The sequence below is a fragment of the Colletotrichum godetiae genome (assembly GCF_030913485.1).
Source record: "Colletotrichum godetiae strain CBS 193.32 chromosome Unknown BDP55scaffold_3, whole genome shotgun sequence".
Lineage (NCBI taxonomy): Eukaryota > Fungi > Ascomycota > Sordariomycetes > Glomerellales > Glomerellaceae > Colletotrichum > Colletotrichum godetiae.
This window is the reverse complement of record NW_026851251.1, coordinates 1704156-1720778: the sequence shown is the minus strand read 5'-3', so window position 1 is coordinate 1720778 and position 16623 is coordinate 1704156. Positions and strand designations below refer to the sequence as shown.

The 16623-nt window shown below is 52.1% G+C and overlaps 4 protein-coding genes across 4 annotated transcripts; 2 read left to right on the top strand and 2 right to left on the bottom strand.

Moving 5' to 3' along the window:
• Nucleotides 1-122: 122 nt before the first annotated feature.
• BDP55DRAFT_723735 (S-adenosyl-L-methionine-dependent methyltransferase) lies at nucleotides 123-1627 on the bottom strand (the record flags this gene model as incomplete). Its single annotated transcript, XM_060578788.1, has 7 exons — nucleotides 123-162; nucleotides 217-858; nucleotides 928-968; nucleotides 1025-1091; nucleotides 1151-1285; nucleotides 1344-1399; nucleotides 1520-1627. 7 exons carry the CDS (start codon nucleotides 1625-1627, stop codon nucleotides 123-125), a joined length of 1089 nt encoding a protein of 362 aa, XP_060435896.1.
• Nucleotides 1628-2773: 1146 nt separating this feature from the next.
• On the top strand, nucleotides 2774-3043 carry BDP55DRAFT_540626 (uncharacterized protein; the record flags this gene model as incomplete). Its single annotated transcript, XM_060568139.1, has 1 exon — nucleotides 2774-3043. The coding sequence occupies one exon, from the start codon at nucleotides 2774-2776 to the stop codon at nucleotides 3041-3043; it is 270 nt and encodes an 89-aa protein (XP_060435895.1).
• A 4891-nt stretch (nucleotides 3044-7934) lies between these two features.
• On the top strand, nucleotides 7935-10299 carry BDP55DRAFT_723734 (fungal-specific transcription factor domain-containing protein; the record flags this gene model as incomplete). Its single annotated transcript, XM_060578787.1, has 2 exons — nucleotides 7935-8146; nucleotides 8238-10299. 2 exons carry the CDS (start codon nucleotides 7935-7937, stop codon nucleotides 10297-10299), a joined length of 2274 nt encoding a protein of 757 aa, XP_060435894.1.
• A 533-nt stretch (nucleotides 10300-10832) lies between these two features.
• BDP55DRAFT_710771 (uncharacterized protein) lies at nucleotides 10833-13459 on the bottom strand (the record flags this gene model as incomplete). Its single annotated transcript, XM_060578161.1, has 3 exons — nucleotides 10833-11809; nucleotides 11864-13291; nucleotides 13351-13459. 3 exons carry the CDS (start codon nucleotides 13457-13459, stop codon nucleotides 10833-10835), a joined length of 2514 nt encoding a protein of 837 aa, XP_060435893.1.
• Nucleotides 13460-16623: the final 3164 nt, after the last annotated feature.

Sequence of the window (16623 nt, the reverse complement as noted above, 5' to 3'; positions counted from 1 at the left end):
TGCTCTCGTCTGCTTCCCAATTCGCTTCATATAAGGTGTTTTGAGATCCCAATCAATCTAGGTGGCTACTTGGGACTAGCCAAGATGAACAAAGCTATGGCATGAACCGGCTTACAGCTGAATCAAGTCGTTCCCTCAGGTTTGCGTCCGTAGACATTTTGCCTACTTCACGTCAGCATTATCTTGGATAGACCACAGAGACCGCGATCAACTAACAAGTATATCACCGTCTGAAGCTTTGGGTCCTTGAGGGCTTTACGTGCTTCAGCGACGAACACCCCCGCCGATATGGTGTCCCAGTTCATCACCTGAGTCAACAAAAACATCGAAAAGCCCTCGAGCGACTGATCGTGGAACTCCAGGTTGCAAATGCCAACTTCCTTCAGCGTGGCATCCTTGGGCCACCCTCCGATAGGTACAGGCCAGCTCTTCTCCACAACGTCGACAAAACCGGCGTCTCTCATGGCATCGGCGATCTTGTGCCCACCTCGGGACTGGTCCATTGACTTGCCAAGACGGTTTGCAGCCTCGAAGAAGATCTTGCCCCATCTTCGATAGACATGGTCTTCCGGGAGACTATCCCCGTACGCTTGGGAGCGAAACTCAATGTCAAAATCCTTCATTTCGAAGTATCCGCCAGGCTTGAGGTGATCATATATTTGCTTGTAGAAAGCTGGCCAGTCGGAGATGCAAGCTTCCATGTGGCGGAGATGAATGAAATCAAAATCAGGTGTCCATGTCCACGGCTGTTCGACATCATCGATTTGGAATTTGCAGTTGGGCGGCACCCACCCCGGCTGAATGGGTGAGATGTCAACGCCCGTTACCTCGGAAGACGGGAACTCGTCAGCGAAGTCCCTGTATCACTGATCAGCTTTGACCAATTCCAAGAGCAGGATATTGTGTAGAACAAATCACAAAACCTACATTGCCCAGATGCCAGTACCGGTTCCCAAGTCAAGAACCTTCTGTTCAATTCGTCAGAGATTGCATGTAATCTCGATACAGGGAAGGGGGTTCTTACCAACGTACCGCCGCCCAGTGGCGAAAGGAAAAGCTTGTCGCCCAGGAGAAGGGTCTCCCAATAGTGCCTTAAACGAGGGCTCATATTAGCTAAATGAGGAGAAGGAGGAATTTACTTCCTACTCACGCGAGATCAAGCCCTTCATTTTGCTGTTCGTCATTCGGGCCCCAGTAATCGGCCTTTTGCGTGTAAGTACGGCCATGGATCCTGCGGTATTCTGTGATACTCTCGGCAAGCGAAGCAGTTGACTCAGTCGTTACGCTTTACCAGATTCTGTCAGTGTTGGCTCTCACTTGGCATTTTGAGGTAGCGCTCATACCTCTCTATGTCCGCCAAAGAATCGTGATTGTCGTCTTCGGCTGGGACAACAGTGTTCTAGCACTCCATGATTTATCAGTAAAATAGTCTTCTTTCGTCGCGTTCAGGGCAGGCTCTTCTAGATCCTGAAGTCACAAGCCCTGACATAGCAATTGGAAATCGCGCGAAGGTTCTGACCGGATCGTTTGCTACTACCGTAGGCTCAATCGTGGCCACGGCCGGCAAGGCTGTGGCAGCTAGGGAGGCAGACGTACCAGCCGCGCTGGCTTGATTTGTGGTCTCCATCTTCACTGAATCACGTTCGCGTCGTGGCGGGCTGATTACGTGGGTAATATGACCGGCGAAAGCGCTCGAGTATCGACGATGAGGGAAACGCAGAGATCTAGGGCATAGATACGTATCTTGAAGGCACGATACGATAGGTATTACCCCTCCTTTCATCGGAGGAAATTGTCCGTTGTTGGTTGTTGTGTCTTGGCGGAATCCTCATCGAATATGGAGATAACCCATCATACCCTTGGGACGATCATCAACCAACAAACCAGCACTTTCACACCACTGTGCTCGAGAACTTGTCGCTAAACCCGATCCAGGGGTCTTCACCGGTCCTCTCACCTCAAATAAGCACACCGAATGGTGGGCGCCGCTGTCACTTGCGTAGAGGCTACAGTGAGCCAGAGTCTACGGAACACTCCGACGGATGATTGCCACGTTTTTCGCCCAATGACTGATTTGCCTAGGAATAAGAGATCATGTAAATAGGATGAAGAAATACCCATTTTCAAAGCACAATGAGTTAATTAACACATGCCGTTGCCACCAAAAGTCAAACATCGAATGCACGATGCCCTCAAAATGCATGCTCTCTGGAAGTTAGCTGCAGTCTGAAAATTGGTCTCAGGATGAACTGCTTGATAATACACTCGCCAAGGTTCTCAAATGTATTGAGGTGAGCGAGTCGGTTCTGTAACAACAGCGCCTTCCCGACAGACTATAGTAATAAACTGCATCTTATTTTGGGGAGTTTAAGAGGTAAGAAGCGAAGCAGGCAAGCAGTTCGGGCTCCGATGAAATGCGAGGTTCCAGGGGGAAGACTCGTGTTGGGAGGGTCGAAATCAAGAAAAAGTTGTCGACATTTCTTCTTTCCACCAGAATCACCCTCAATCTTCACACATGAAAAGGCTCGCATGCCAGTCCATGTTACCTTTGCGGTGCGTCTAACCTCCATCGGGAGGTGGAACTAGGCGGCAGCAACCCAGTTCACGATGACTTCTAGGCAGCCATGGCCGCTAAATGAGTGAACCCACGACCATGTGTTTTCTACTCCCCAACTAAACCAGCAATCTCCCTCAGCCAACAGCAGAAAATGCAACAAAAAACATTCCATCTCTTTTACGCATTTTTAGCTTAGCGCCGTTATATCCCAGCACCATGTGTCGCCACTGCCTCGACAAGAAGCCTCGCGACGGCGCGATCCGGGCTCTACGCCCCTCGTTCGGCTTCGTCGTGTATGATACTACGGAGACTGCTCGTCCCGCCCGCAGTGTTCGGCTTGCCCATGCCTTATTTGACCACACGCGCATGAATCGAGATACGATACGCTACGGAGTAGATCGTATCGAGGTCGTCACGCTGTCCCTACTGAATTTCTTCTCTGTCGACCAGCGCGCTAAGGCCTGCATGCTTCACTTAGATTTCTAGTACTAAAGTCGTTTGCGCATTACCGATAAGGCCGAGGCGGCCTCCTGGTTCCTTGCCGAGCGTATTATGGATCCGCGACTCGCGCGTAGAGCTTTTGTCATCGATTACATTAAGGAGTAAGGGGATAAGGACGCTAGGCTGGCCTTATGAAAGGAGTTATTAAGCAACGAGGATTAGTATTACGAGGCCGTGGGTCAGCATGACCTGAGCAGCGCCGGCAGCTTTCTTGAGATCAGTTGGCAGCCACGCATACGGCTATGGAAGTTTTGGTACGGATGTGATTACGGCCCTGAAGACCGTGTCCGGTCTCAAGAACACGGGTTTGAGGCTTTCGGAGATTGCTTTCGAGAGATGAGGGATGCTATTGAAGTATTTTACAATCATTTTGGCAATTCCTGATGGAATCCTCGATTGACGCGTAGATCAGGCTCAGGCGGCTTGAGCATAGATCCGTAGTCTTCGGGTGTAGGTCGGGAACCTATGAGAAGGGAAATGAGTGATGGGCTTGACTACAGGCAAGGATAAGTATTACAGGCTCAAGATCCCCCCCCATTCGGAAGATATAAGTGAAATATAGATCAGGGCCCATCATTGACATCTGAAGGATGAAATTTCAAACAAGGTTGTCAACTCTCGCTTCTCATCATTCGTAACGAATAAATCCGTTTCCAGCCATTCCATGACTGATGGTCCATGGTGGTTTGGAGGGTGATGGGAGACAACAGAGTTAGTCCCCCATATCTCCGCATTACCCAAGAATGCCCATGGGGCTTTGCTAGCCCTCTAGGGGAACCTCCAGGGGAAGGATTCTTAATACTGTTTATTGAGATCTGGGAGCATCCAGCCTTCGATGTCATGAATTGTCAGCTTCATAGCCAAGATCCGTACATCGGATTGGTGAACGTTTTTTACCGTCCTACTGCACTGTTAATGGACTTGACCTAGGTCTGGAAACTAAAAACCTGCGCAATGTCCGGCGATCGCCGAATCCTTCTCCTGGGACTTTCCTCGTGTCTCGAAGTCTGATCACTTTAGATATGCCCAGATGCGCTGATCCGGTTTAGGGATGCATAAGTCACAGTCCAATCGAGGAGGGAGGAATCCCCGTCAGGATGAGCCCAGGACTCTCTTATTCCAGGGTGTATGTTGATCATATCCTGCTACTCCGTTGACACCATTCGAGTCTATGTGGATATACACAGCTGAATCGGCCAGACTCAGACTCTAGCTGCAAACCAAGTCGTAAAAGGTTTACGCCCCGACAGAAGCTTCTCGTTTGGCAGCTGCACTTCAGCTATGCGAAGGATCTATCGTCTGACCTTGCTTGATGGAATAGATAATTGAAATTACTGATCCTACTTCTCATGCCTTGAAAAGCATGGTCTTTCAATCATCCTTTATTCAGCAATTAGCACTGCAATGAGAGGCCGCTGATTTGTTACCATATGTATGTTCCAGTATCGAGATTATTCGGAGCTTGTTGGAATGCAAGCGTCCATGGACCATTGGGTCTATCCTCATTCGAAGAAATGCAGCCTAGCCCCTCCATAACCATAGCCTCCTAAGATTGGATGCAATGACAAAGCTTCACAAGGCTCTATTCCCCGGCAAACTCATATAATGAGACCCCCTGAGACAGTACCGAAGACCTCCAGCAACCCTGGGCGCTGACCATCCGGCCGTAACGCTGTGCACGACGCCATTCTCAGTAACGTACCAGCATCCTTCCCGGCGGCCTCTCAAAGGCTTACCAAGTATTCAAGCATCGCGCTGTGCTCGATCCTGCCTTCTCCAGATGTAGTAGATTCAAGTTGGTCAGAAACTGAATAGCACACAAAGCGTAGTCCCAGATACCGATTCATACCTTACCTACTGGACTGTTCACAATCGCATGACCATAGAAGATGAAGTTGGCTTCGGATTGATGATGAATCGAGGGCCTCTGTGTGCGGAGGTGATCAAGTGAGGCTGTTTCGAGGACCTTCCCTCAAACCTCCGAGGCTCCAATGCTACCTACCTTGAGCAACGATGCGTGTCCGCCGCCTGTGATTGTCAGTAAGAACCTGTAGCTTGTTCCAAATCAACTCCCTGTAGTTAACTCAACCCAATACACAAATACCTCATCCCTCGTTGGCGCCACCTGTTGATACAATTTGGATCCTGACTGGGGCTGAGCAAGTTGATCGCCATCTTGGCCACAGTCAGACACCGGTACAGGCCAAATCGGAGTGAATAAGAACCCTTCATAATTATATCAAGACACTCAAGTAGAGAGTGACTGAATCAAACTTTTCGAGAAAAAAAGTCCCCTTAGTTCTCACCCCCCAGCATCGCACAATCAATCCACACCCTGCAGGCTAGGCATCAAGATGAAGAAAGGTTGCGGCTCAGAGAAATGGAAAATCACCAGGAAGGCTACAGTGTGACGAAACACTCCTACCTGAGCCCCCCGATAGCAAACTGTCGACACATGATTTTCGGCATCACCGTTGCCGCTGCAGTGAGTTACTAAAAGACTGTACTGCTTTCCTTGGCCCCGTAGTTACAGTCCGAAGAAGCCGAAAGTAGCAGCCGGTCATTTTGACAAGGAGTATCTACATTAATCAGTGAGGAATGGCAATGCAGTACTTAGCCACCAGCTTTGATCCCTGGAGAGCGCTCTAAACACCTCCTCGCCCTCTCTCACTAGAAAAATCCACATTATTCTGCTTGTAAATTGGGGCAGCTCAGAGAAACTTTCATCGTCGAATCATTGTGAGACACACTCGAGTGAACAGACTCTAGTGAAGAATGATCCAGGCATGGTGGTATGTGATCCACAAGGATCCTCCCGTACGCCCTCTTGGCTACCCATCTGTTCGGTGTCTCCGTGTGATGTGCACAGGAACAGCCACACCCTATGCAGCTATTTACCTATCTCGATTCGAATCGGGAAGGACATGAGGAATACGGATACGTCTGCTCACTATGCATACATCTTGCATTCGGTCTTTGACCGGCAGTTTCCTCCGGCCCGTGATGAGCCCCTTAGCCTTTTTGACGGCGGGTCCTGATGATGATCATCTGCCCTGAGAAGTTGAGCACCTGGAAGGTGAGAGGCAGGGAGGTTCAATCGAAACCCAGCGGGCGTTTCTCAGTCTCCACCTTGATCCTTTGGGAAGTTTCTTGCCATGCTTCATTTCATGTCCCATTGCCGTGTGTGTGGGCCGAGACTGGATTATCGGCGATGGAAGTAGACAAGGGGGTAGAATATACATGCCTTCGGCGCGAGAGACAGCCTCACATCTAAGACCTTTTGGAAAGGAGATGGGAATTAAGTCCATCCTTCCCCGCATACCTTGCACGTTAGGTACCTTCTCTAGCTCCCTAGCCTGACAGATGACTAGATACCACCTATATGAGGATGGCTTGTAGGCTCGGAATGGTCTGTGTTTCCATCGTGATAATGCTAATGGTATAAGCAATGATCATGAAAGTTTGGCATGAGGAGTTTTGTGTCAGCCGTCACCGGAAATTGGATATATTACCGGGGAATTTATTTACCATTGAGCCAGCCACGTTGCCGACGAACCTCTTTTTACACGCACGATAAACATCATTTCACATGTACAATCAATCAGGCAGGTAATACGGAGAGACAGTAGGCTTAAGCATCGGGAAACCCGTGCTTCTTGCAACGTTGCTTGCGGATACCACGGACCATGGATCGCAAAAGGTCATGGGCATGTCGTGATGCAAGGTGTCTAGCCCTACCTAAGGTGGGTAGTATCCATGGGGCTGAAACTAGAGGGGGACATTTGACGGCACTTGACGGTGTAATTACGGTGAGAGATCGTATAAGCAAAGGCTAGAATGTTTGTTGCCTAGAAAGAACCCTACCTTGCCTTCGGTTGATAACTAAGGTCCCCAGTGTTTCAATCAGGGGCTAGGAGCAGTGGGCAGTGGAAGAGAGATCTGGGGCGGGCCTAGGTTACCTTGGGTTCGCTTTGACGTGCTGGAGATCATCGGGCCGGGCTGAAAGTGGAACAAGTCGTTCGGCCAATCCCTTAGTCGGCATCGTAGACAAGAGCCAAAGTCAAATGCTTGGTGCCTGGAAAACGTGCTCAAGGCACACAAGTTGATGTTTGACGTTTAACCTTTTGACTGCCCAGGGTTATCAGAACGGGAAGGTGTCGAGAGTGACACTGCCTTATTGTGGCTTTGTAAGTAAAGTAGTATCTTCATCGTGAGATCCCTCTCCTTGACTACTGACTAGTTAGTTTCTCAAGGCAGCCAGTTTTCCAGGTTCTTTTGCGACTTGAGTTGAATGGGAAGGGTCAATTGGAAGTGTCAAAAATGGGCGATCCGGTCTTGGCCAATGGAAGGAAGGGCCCAAGGCCTAAGGCCCAAAGGTGCCGCCGACTCGGGTGAGGTGGTCTCGACTCCTTCCCAAAAAGAACCACCAGTGCCATCCTTGTTCGTGCTAAGAGTTACGTAGTGTAGTAATGTACTCTGTAGGTACTTGGTGTAAGTACTGATATAACTCAAGTTTTTAGTGCAGAACTCCAACTGGCAACTGCCAACTTAACCCCACAATCGGGTGCTCTTCCCCCATGTTCATCACAGGCTCTCCTCGCACTTTCCCCGCGCCGTTCCTTTGACATCCTCCTCCTCGGCCCTCCTCCTACTCCTACTCCTCATCCTAAAACTCCTCCTCACGGACAGTTGAACGTCACCCTTCCCGTCCTCTTCTTCAACCCACATATTTCTCTTCCAGGCCCGCTCCTCCAAATCTCCGGCACTCCGCATATCCCTTCCCCCCAATGTCTACCGCTCAATTGGGTCTTTCGCCGTGCCGAGGGCCGTGTAAATGCCGACTACAACCACCACCACAGTCACGGGTCGGTCGACCATGTTCCACTCCTTTGACAGCCGCCGTAGCCCCGAGGGCTCGGCCGTGAGCTCTCCAACAACCTCACGTAAGGTCAACCGCTCATGTCAGGAATGCACGAGACGCAAAGTCAAGTGCGATGGTGGACATCCTTGTGCGAGTTGCCAGTACTACAAGGTTGCAGACTCATGCGAGTACAGGCAGCGAAGCAGACGACATGCCGTCAGCAGAAGGTATACAATAATCCTTGCCCCTCATCAACCCCCCCCCCCCCCCCCCCGATGCTCCTTCTTGCAGGATCACCAAGGTTGACATTAACCCCAGTACTCTTGAAAAGACTTCGGAGCAACTCCGGGCCCAGTCAAGCGTGCTGCAGGAACTATTTCTCAACGTCAACGTGAATGATCTGGTAGGCAAGAGTCGAGCAGAGTTGCTAGCCTTATTGCCGCGAGAATCTCTCTTTGTTTTACGCTCCTCAGCTCCGCAAGCCGACCCGTCACCAGTTGGCGTCTCAGCTGCCGACGAGGATGACGATGACTCCGGCCCCGATGACTCGGCGCAGAATTCTGAAAATGGAGAGGCCTCAAACGATAGACGATGGGACGAACCAGCCCAGCAGCCCACGACCTTAGGCTCCAGCGACGATATCAACGCCGTCAGTCTTGCAACAGACCAGCACCGCCGCTCCTATCTCGGCGCGACATCCATGAGCGCCGTTCTCAGAGCGATTTTCCGTCTCTGTCCCGCTGCTAAAGAGCACACTGCCCAGAGAGCAAAGGCGTGGAACGATGTTCATTACCAATCCCAGCTGCTTCCGCCACTGTCTCTTGTCAGCCCAGGCGCGGGCTTGAACCCTCTGCGGGAACAGCGCTGTATCGACTTTTACTTTGATCACATTCATCCAATAACGCCGATTCTCAATGAAGACGATTTTAGACGCAATCTTGCATCAGGAACCCGTCTCGACGGCTCTTGGCTGGCCCTACTCAATATGGTCTACACCCTGGGTTCTATCGCCTCCGGCAGCGACTCTCTCCACGTCCAATACTACAAACAGGCCCGCGCCCACCTTGACCTCGATTCCTTGGGCTCTGGCAACATGGAGAGCCTACAAGCTCTATGCTTGCTCGGGGGCTACTATCTGCACTACCGAAACTCACCCAATATGGCGTACGCCGTCCTCGGTGCCGCTCATCGCGTCGCTATAGCCCTGGGATTACACCGAGAACCCGCTCGCAGTCGCGCCGAGAACGTCACAGAGCACGGCAACTACATCTCACGCGCCGAAACGCGCAGACGGACCTGGTGGAGTCTTTTCTGCCTCGACACGTGGGCGAGCATGACTCTCGGCCGTCCAACGTGCGGTCGATGGGACAGTAGTACTATGGACACCCTCTTACCTACGCCTCTATTCCCCGACGACCACGTTGCAGCCTCCTTGAGAGCAAGCTGTCTGTTCTGCCACATCTGCGACAGGATTCAGCATCGTTTTGCACAGCCCGCGCGGTTATCTGCCCACGAGGCCATGGCTTTCGACCGCGAGTTGGTAGAATGGCACGACTCTCTCCCCGACTACCTTAAGAACCCAGCAAACTCTCCACCCCGCCTAACGGAAGCTCGCGAGTTCATGCGAAACCGTTATCTGAACGTCCGCCTCATCCTGACCCGCAGCTTCTTACTCTACGTTGCACACGATCATGCCCTCAGACGCGGCGCCACCACCATCTCGGCTGTCACTGGGCCTACTCCTGACGAGCTAGCCCTCGTCGACACCTGTCGCTCAGTCGCCATAGAGGCCATCGATGCCATAACGCTCTACTGGACACCCAACCGCGTCCATGTCTGGAACTCGGCATGGTACCTATTCCAAGCATGCATGGTTCCCATACTCTCAATCGCCATCGACGCACATCTGCGAAACCTCACTCGCAAGCAACAGCAACAGCAACAATCGCAATCACAATACCCACCACCACCCGTACCACCCGCAGTCTCCCCACAAACAACCACAAACCTAGGGATATTACCGATGCCAACAGCAGCGATAGCTCACTCCCCCGAAAACAATATCCTCCTACCTTCGTGGTGTGCAAGCCTCACAAAGGCCCTCGAACTCTTCAACGAAATGCGTTCCTGGATGCGCGCCTCTGACCGCACCCCCGATATCGTTGGTGCACTGTACGAAGCCGTCACTGCCGACCTCGAAGGCTCTGGTGCCGGCTCCGCCATCCGCACGCCCTCGACTACTACAGACAACAGTATAGACATGTCCATGTGGTGCGACGAGCAGCTGGTGGAAATGGACTGGAGTGCGTTCCTGGGTGGTGGTGGTGATGACGGCGGCGGCGATGACGGAGTGCATAATGGCATGTTTGTTTTTTCGTAGTTAATTATGCATTCATTGTCAATCGGATTGCTGATGTACGCATCTTTGGAGGTAAACATCGTTCCTGGCTACAATGTATCTTCCAGGGGTTTCAGGGTCTAGAAGAACAAAAGGAAAGAGTATCTATCATACCAGGTCTAGGGAGTCATCTAAAGATCTTACTTATATACAAACGATATCAAAGATTTGATCCAAGCAACAAGCCGAACTTCAATTGTGATAGATGATGTAACTCAATCGAAACGAGTGTGGTACAAATAAGACGTGGTATCATATTGTCGTTCTATCAAATGGCCAAAAAAGCAAGCGTGATTCGTGACGTCTCCTACAAAACTCCCCCGAGGGATGCTACCCGTCTCTAAATCTCAACCCAAGACCCATTTTCCGACATCCTCGAGATCCTACCCTGGGTATTGTTCCGCCCCAAAACTCCTCAATAACGTATACAAATCCACTCCTGTGTCTTACCGGTACACACTATATAACAAAGGATAACAAGGTTTCCGGCCCAATCCCACCTTCCACTCGCTCACTCACTGACCGCCCTGCTTCCCCTCCACGTGCAACACCTTCTTGCGCTGCACCTTGCTGAACCTAGCCAACGCCCGCTGCCGCGCCTTATCTTCCTTACGAAGCCGAACAGCAGCCCGAGCGTCGACTTTCTCGTCCTTTTCTTCCTCAATGCTCTGGTACATAGTCCCCAGCGCCGAGATCCTTCTCGTCCCCCGGCGCCCGAGAGCCAAGTCCGATCGCATGGGGATGTCATATAGACCATCGTCCTCATCCTCGTCCTCGGCATCATCGTCTTCATCAAGAGTAGAGATTGGCGCTTCGATCCTAGGGTCCAAAGAGAACCTCCGGTGCAGACGGCCTCCGGGATTACTGAGCGAGTACTTGTGACCATACCGCTCTGGCGACGTGGTATCGGGGTCCGGAATGTTGGACAGGCTGTCAAAGAGGCCCGGCAACTGCAGGCCGCCTTCGCCGTACCCTTCATCACAAAAGAGGAGGCCTTCCTCGTGACCGCCGCTGTGTGCTGAATCACGTTTGCGCGTGGTGATGAACGAGTCGGCATCGATATCATCGTCTGACGACAAGTAATCGTCAATGTTGAATCCGTCTCCAGGCTTTGCAAGAGTAGTCGGCGAAGGCAGCGCACTCTCCAGCGCCGTGCAGAATGACGCGTGGTCGCCCGTGCCACTGTGCAAGGAGCTGCGACTGTCGTTGATAAAGGACGACAGGGTAGCTAGATCGACGGTTGTCGTCGTCGTTTGTCGAGAATGAGGTCGTTGAAAGGAGCTGGTACTCGACATGGTGGGCGTCGCTGACGAAATAGACCAGTGCCGGAGACTACTCGTCCGCATCGGCACGTGTTCGTGAATCTCGTCCAGCTTGCCCTTGCCGAACAGTGTCCCGTTACTCTTGGACCGTAGATAAGAATCATCCAGCGTTTCACGCCACGAGTGGCCACTTCTCATCACATCTTTCACGCGAAGCATGTTAGCAGGCACTCTTTGCAAAGCGAACGACAAAAGACGGTAGAAAATCGACGGTAAACACTAACGAGGTGAAGGCGCCGGTGAGGACACATCCGCAGAATCAACAAAGCTCTCAACCTCAACTCGGCCGACCCATCCTCTTCTGTCGGACGCTCCGTCAGGCTTCGCATTCCGCGGCCACTCGGTAGAGCGGGTAGATGATGCAGCACCGCCTATCGCGGAAAGGGTGTGCCGTTTGGATGGCGACTTCTGGGTTGGGGAGGAGGGTGTGGGATTGGCTACTGACCCTCCGCGGGATGGCGGCCTCACCGCCTGGTATGATTCGGTATGGACGAGACCTGAAGAAGTCTTCGGGCGTTGCTGAACCGGTAACGAGTAGTTGTGCTTGACCAAGAACGTTGGCTTCTGGGTCGTCTTTGGCGACAACGACGAATCGATAGGCCCGCCTCGGGATGTGAAAATGCCTAATTCGTTCAGCGGCGCTTCACCGCCGAGGGTAGATCGCCGCTTGCGTTGTCGAGTACTTGGGGATCCAGAGGCATCGGCTGTCGATTTCCGAAGACTCAGCGCTCTACCCGTCGCCGCATCCGATGGCGTCGTAGGAATGTAGGCACCTAGTGATTGCCTTCGACGGCCGCGAATCGTCTCTGAAACAGACTCCATTATTGGCTCGCGGCTAAGGGAGCTCTCGGGATTGAACATATTAGTTCGGAATGGTACCTGGCCGAGGCTCGCCGACGTCAAAGACTTTGTGCGGGCCTCGTTGTCCAGGGAATCGTGGCGTCGGGGAGGCTTAAACGTTTGTTCTTTGTCTCCAAAATGGGCCCTCGCTGGAGCCGCAAACGCGCCGTTGTGTCGATCTCGCGGACTGCCACCGTTTGTTGCGTAAAATGCCTGGACTTTGTCGGACTCGAGGTCTACTCCATTCTCGCCAATGTTGCGGTCTGCAACATCTTCCCCGTAATCCCGTGCGCCTGACGCCTTGACCCGGCTCTGAAATCCAGAAGGCTTGATTTCGGATTGCGCATCGAGGAGATCGATGAAGCCTCTGACTGCAGCCGTGCTTGTGCTTTGCATAGAAAGGTGCCGGTTATGTGTGAAAGGAGCAGTTGGTGGGCGAAACGGCTCTCCCTCGAACGGTATTGCTGGAGAATTGCTGCTTCGTTTTGGAGCGGGGGACAGACCCGATAGACCTGACGTCGTCGATGTAAGTGACCCGATCCGTGGTTTCCTAAATGACAAAGGCGGACCCCTCGACGAGTCTCTTCCCCAACGACCCGACGGAGACGGTGAAAAGCTTGGAGGTACGGCACTACCTGGGGCAGAACTTGGGCGCTCGACGCTGGAATCGCGGAATCGTAAAACGGGCGGTGCTGGGGCAGAAGCCTCGGAGCCCGCTGCGAGAGACAAGTTGGTTTCGCTCATCTTATGGTGAGACCGTTGGAGGTCCTCGAAGACATTGGTTGGTCCATTGCCGGCAACCGGGTAAGTTCCTAGGTAATCGTGTAAGTTTAGAGTACAAAGCTAGACCAAAGTATTGGATCAATCCTACCTAGAAGTGGGGGAAGAGAAGCAGTCGTAGCATCATATGCCTGCGCCTTGATTCCATTTGATGGCTTGTCAGACGACCTTTTGGACGAGAAGAATTTCAAGAAGCCCATTCTCGCAGCTTATCGCCCTCCATATGGCGAGGGCAAGAGACAACTAGGTAGGCTGTGAACCGCCAACAGGTTCAAGGTGTGATGTCTTCAAGTCCAAAGTTATGTTGAGATCGAAAGTCAGAGGCTGGAAGACAGTTGAGTGCTAAGAGACGAAGGCCTCGTTGCATAGACGATTACGATGTGAAAAGACGATGGAACAGACGGCGACGAAAAGAAGGATGAGGGCACCAGTAGAAGGGGGGAAGGGAGTCTAAAAGCCGAGCGGGTGGGCTGGATAGCGTCAGATCCTACCTAGGTGGACTAAAGAAAAAGGAAAGGAGGGACAATGCGACGCGACGAGTCGTGTAAGGGTGCTAAGGCTGAAGTGCGTGCATATACATGACAGAGCGGAGCGAATGAGCAGAAGATAGTCCACGCTAGACCGAGTTTTGGGCCCAGGTCGAAAGGCTTCGTGCAGTCAAACGATGCGATACCCATGTCCCCGAGCGTGGCTTCTCCGAGTTGCATGGGGTGATGTTGCACACACCCGCGGAAGAGCCATGGCTTCCGTCAAACGTAAAGTATTAGTATCGAGACATTTGGAGTATCTTCTTGTAGAGCAGGACCGTTGACAGGCAAGAATGCTGGCCGTCCATGGTCCGTCACTTGAGCGGGTGGCTGCTTTCTTTCCAGCTTAGGAGACGAAGTTTCTCATGGATAGACGATGTGGAGAGACTACAACTCGACAAAGCGTTGTAAGATAACCATGAATTCCATGTTCCTCCTCGGCAAAGCGGGGAAGGCTTCAATCAGATACTGATTTCCACATGCCTGAATCGTCTGTTTGTCCTGGGATGCAAACAGGCTTCTGAGCGCCTTCAGGAATGGCGCAGGAGTGGCAAAGAAGCTTGGAATTGGCTGGTCGGTGTGGTGTGGTGGTGACAAGACTCGTTGCTCGGACGAAATGGCGCATCAAGGTTTCGAAAACAGGTAAGAAGACGGATAGATGGTCGGATGGGAAGGGATGGGATGGGCCGTGGCCCGTGCGAAAGTGACAACAAAGGTGTGAACACCTCGAAGCAGCTTATAAGCCAGTTTCATGGTCTAGCTCTTGGTAGCATCTCAGGACCTCCGGCCGTTGTCGTGATTGTCTGGCTCGAGTGCAAGTCGATGGAAGTCCCGGGTTTACACGCTCCTGGGCGACTTTCTGCTGGGCACCACCATTGCCAAACTAAAAGCCCAAGGCAGCGTGTAAACATAGATTGGCTGTTCTTTGCTGGCCTGTCGGTGCCAAGGTATCCAGTGTTGCGGTTGTGCCTGGCCTCGAACTTGATTGCTATCCTGAACCAGATGCCAGATCCAATCTTGATAGCTGTCGCAACTTGCAAGTGCAAAGCCGCAAACAAGCAAGGATCTGTTCCGAAAGACGACGATGCGCCTCCACGATGCTGGTCACTCTGCCGATCCAGGAAAGAAGAAAACATGGCCCTGGGTTCAGGGATCAGACGTCGTAATTAGTGCCACTTCGGAGAAAAAGCAATCGACGAGGGTTGGAACGAAGCCCATTTGCCAGCTGCTTTTATTGGCAGCACCAGCTGACTGGTTTCAAGACTAGCCGTGTTAGTGTGTCCCAGGAACAAAGTCAAAGAATTCCTGTTGGACAACGCCAGGCGGTAGCGTGTGGCTTTGCTCCGTTGGTCTTGGAAAACTGGACTTTGTCACAGTGGGCTCGACGTTTGGAGTCCTGAGCCGAGTGGTCAACGGCGCAGGCGGATGGGTGTTTGTTCTTGGTATTCGTGAGGTATTAGTCGTCGACCGGCAGTGGCATCAAGGCGTCGTGCCGCCAAACGGCGCGTATCGAACCATGTTGACGACACGTTTCTCCGCTCATCTGTTTGAAGCGTCGTCCACCTGCATCTTGCATTGTGTCCATCTTGCTTGCATGTCTCCCATGGTGGTGCCTGTGCCCGGCCCTGGATTGATCATTGTGAGGGTCCCCGGCCCCTGGTATACCTAGATGCGCGTGTGCAAGACATCTTTTCTGCGCCCCCTGCTGATTGGAGGTGGGCGGAAGCAGATCACCCAAGGATTCGCCCCTGGTATTCCTCGGATGTGTTGGCCGCAATTCGATGGGACTGGAATTACGCATCCGAAAGTCAATTATGAATCTTGGAGGCTGGCGCGTGCCGTGTTGACTTGCTCCATGCTGACAAGTCCAGCAGGTCAATAAGCATAAGGCAACGCAAGGGAGTACGGCCGAGTCAATCGAGATTTCATGCGAATGGTTGCTCAGGTCGCCACAATTGCTAGAAAAGCATCGATTCTCCGGCGCTAGCTGCGGTGGTGCTCAATGATTGCAGGGTCTATTCTCTCTGCGCAGTGTGCGGTGTGCGGTGTGAGGTTTGCTGGTACCAATTGAGTGGACGGCGGACGAGCTGGCCCGGAATGACTCTATTCTGGGCGGTGAACGAACTGAGCCATGAATATCGCGGCATTGCTTGGTGTGACGGCTGTCGCAGCTGTGAACAAGCCCTTACATGTTGATGATTGATGGACCAATTGATGTTGATGGGATCTCTGCTGCGGTACACCGTACAAGGAAGAGTTGGCGAGCCAAACTACTTTACCTGACAGTAGTAGGTAGCTCTGAGTCCGGGAAGTCAGGTACCGCGTCACACCTGCCACACAATCTGCTTAGTCAGGTATATTGGATTAGGTACTTTGTAGATGTTCTGGACGCCTCGCAGCTGCCGTTATTTCTTTTCCGTCACCAATCTTTGCTTCTCCCTTCTGCAAAGAACCATTTCCACGAATCAACCGGAAAAGAGATTATATGAGCATCATCAAGTCACAGCATCGACACGTCAACTTCTCAGCTGCGTCATGGAGTATGACAGAAAACAGCCACTGCCAATCTTGCGGCCGGTTGCATCATGTTGATGAATACTGCAGTGGGCAACGGCGATTACCGACAGCAATGCTGCAATTTCCTGCTTGGCTGCACAAACGGGCGGAATTTGACATATCTCCTATCTTCTCTCTTCGGCTCTTCGAGTATCCCTCTCGTGGCTGCGTTGCGTCTTTCGCAACACCAGGTCGAGCTGGGGGCCTTAATTAATACCTAATTGCTTACCGACGCCGGCAAACGGCAAACGCCTCAACTCAGGGGAACTGTCTAGCTCGTA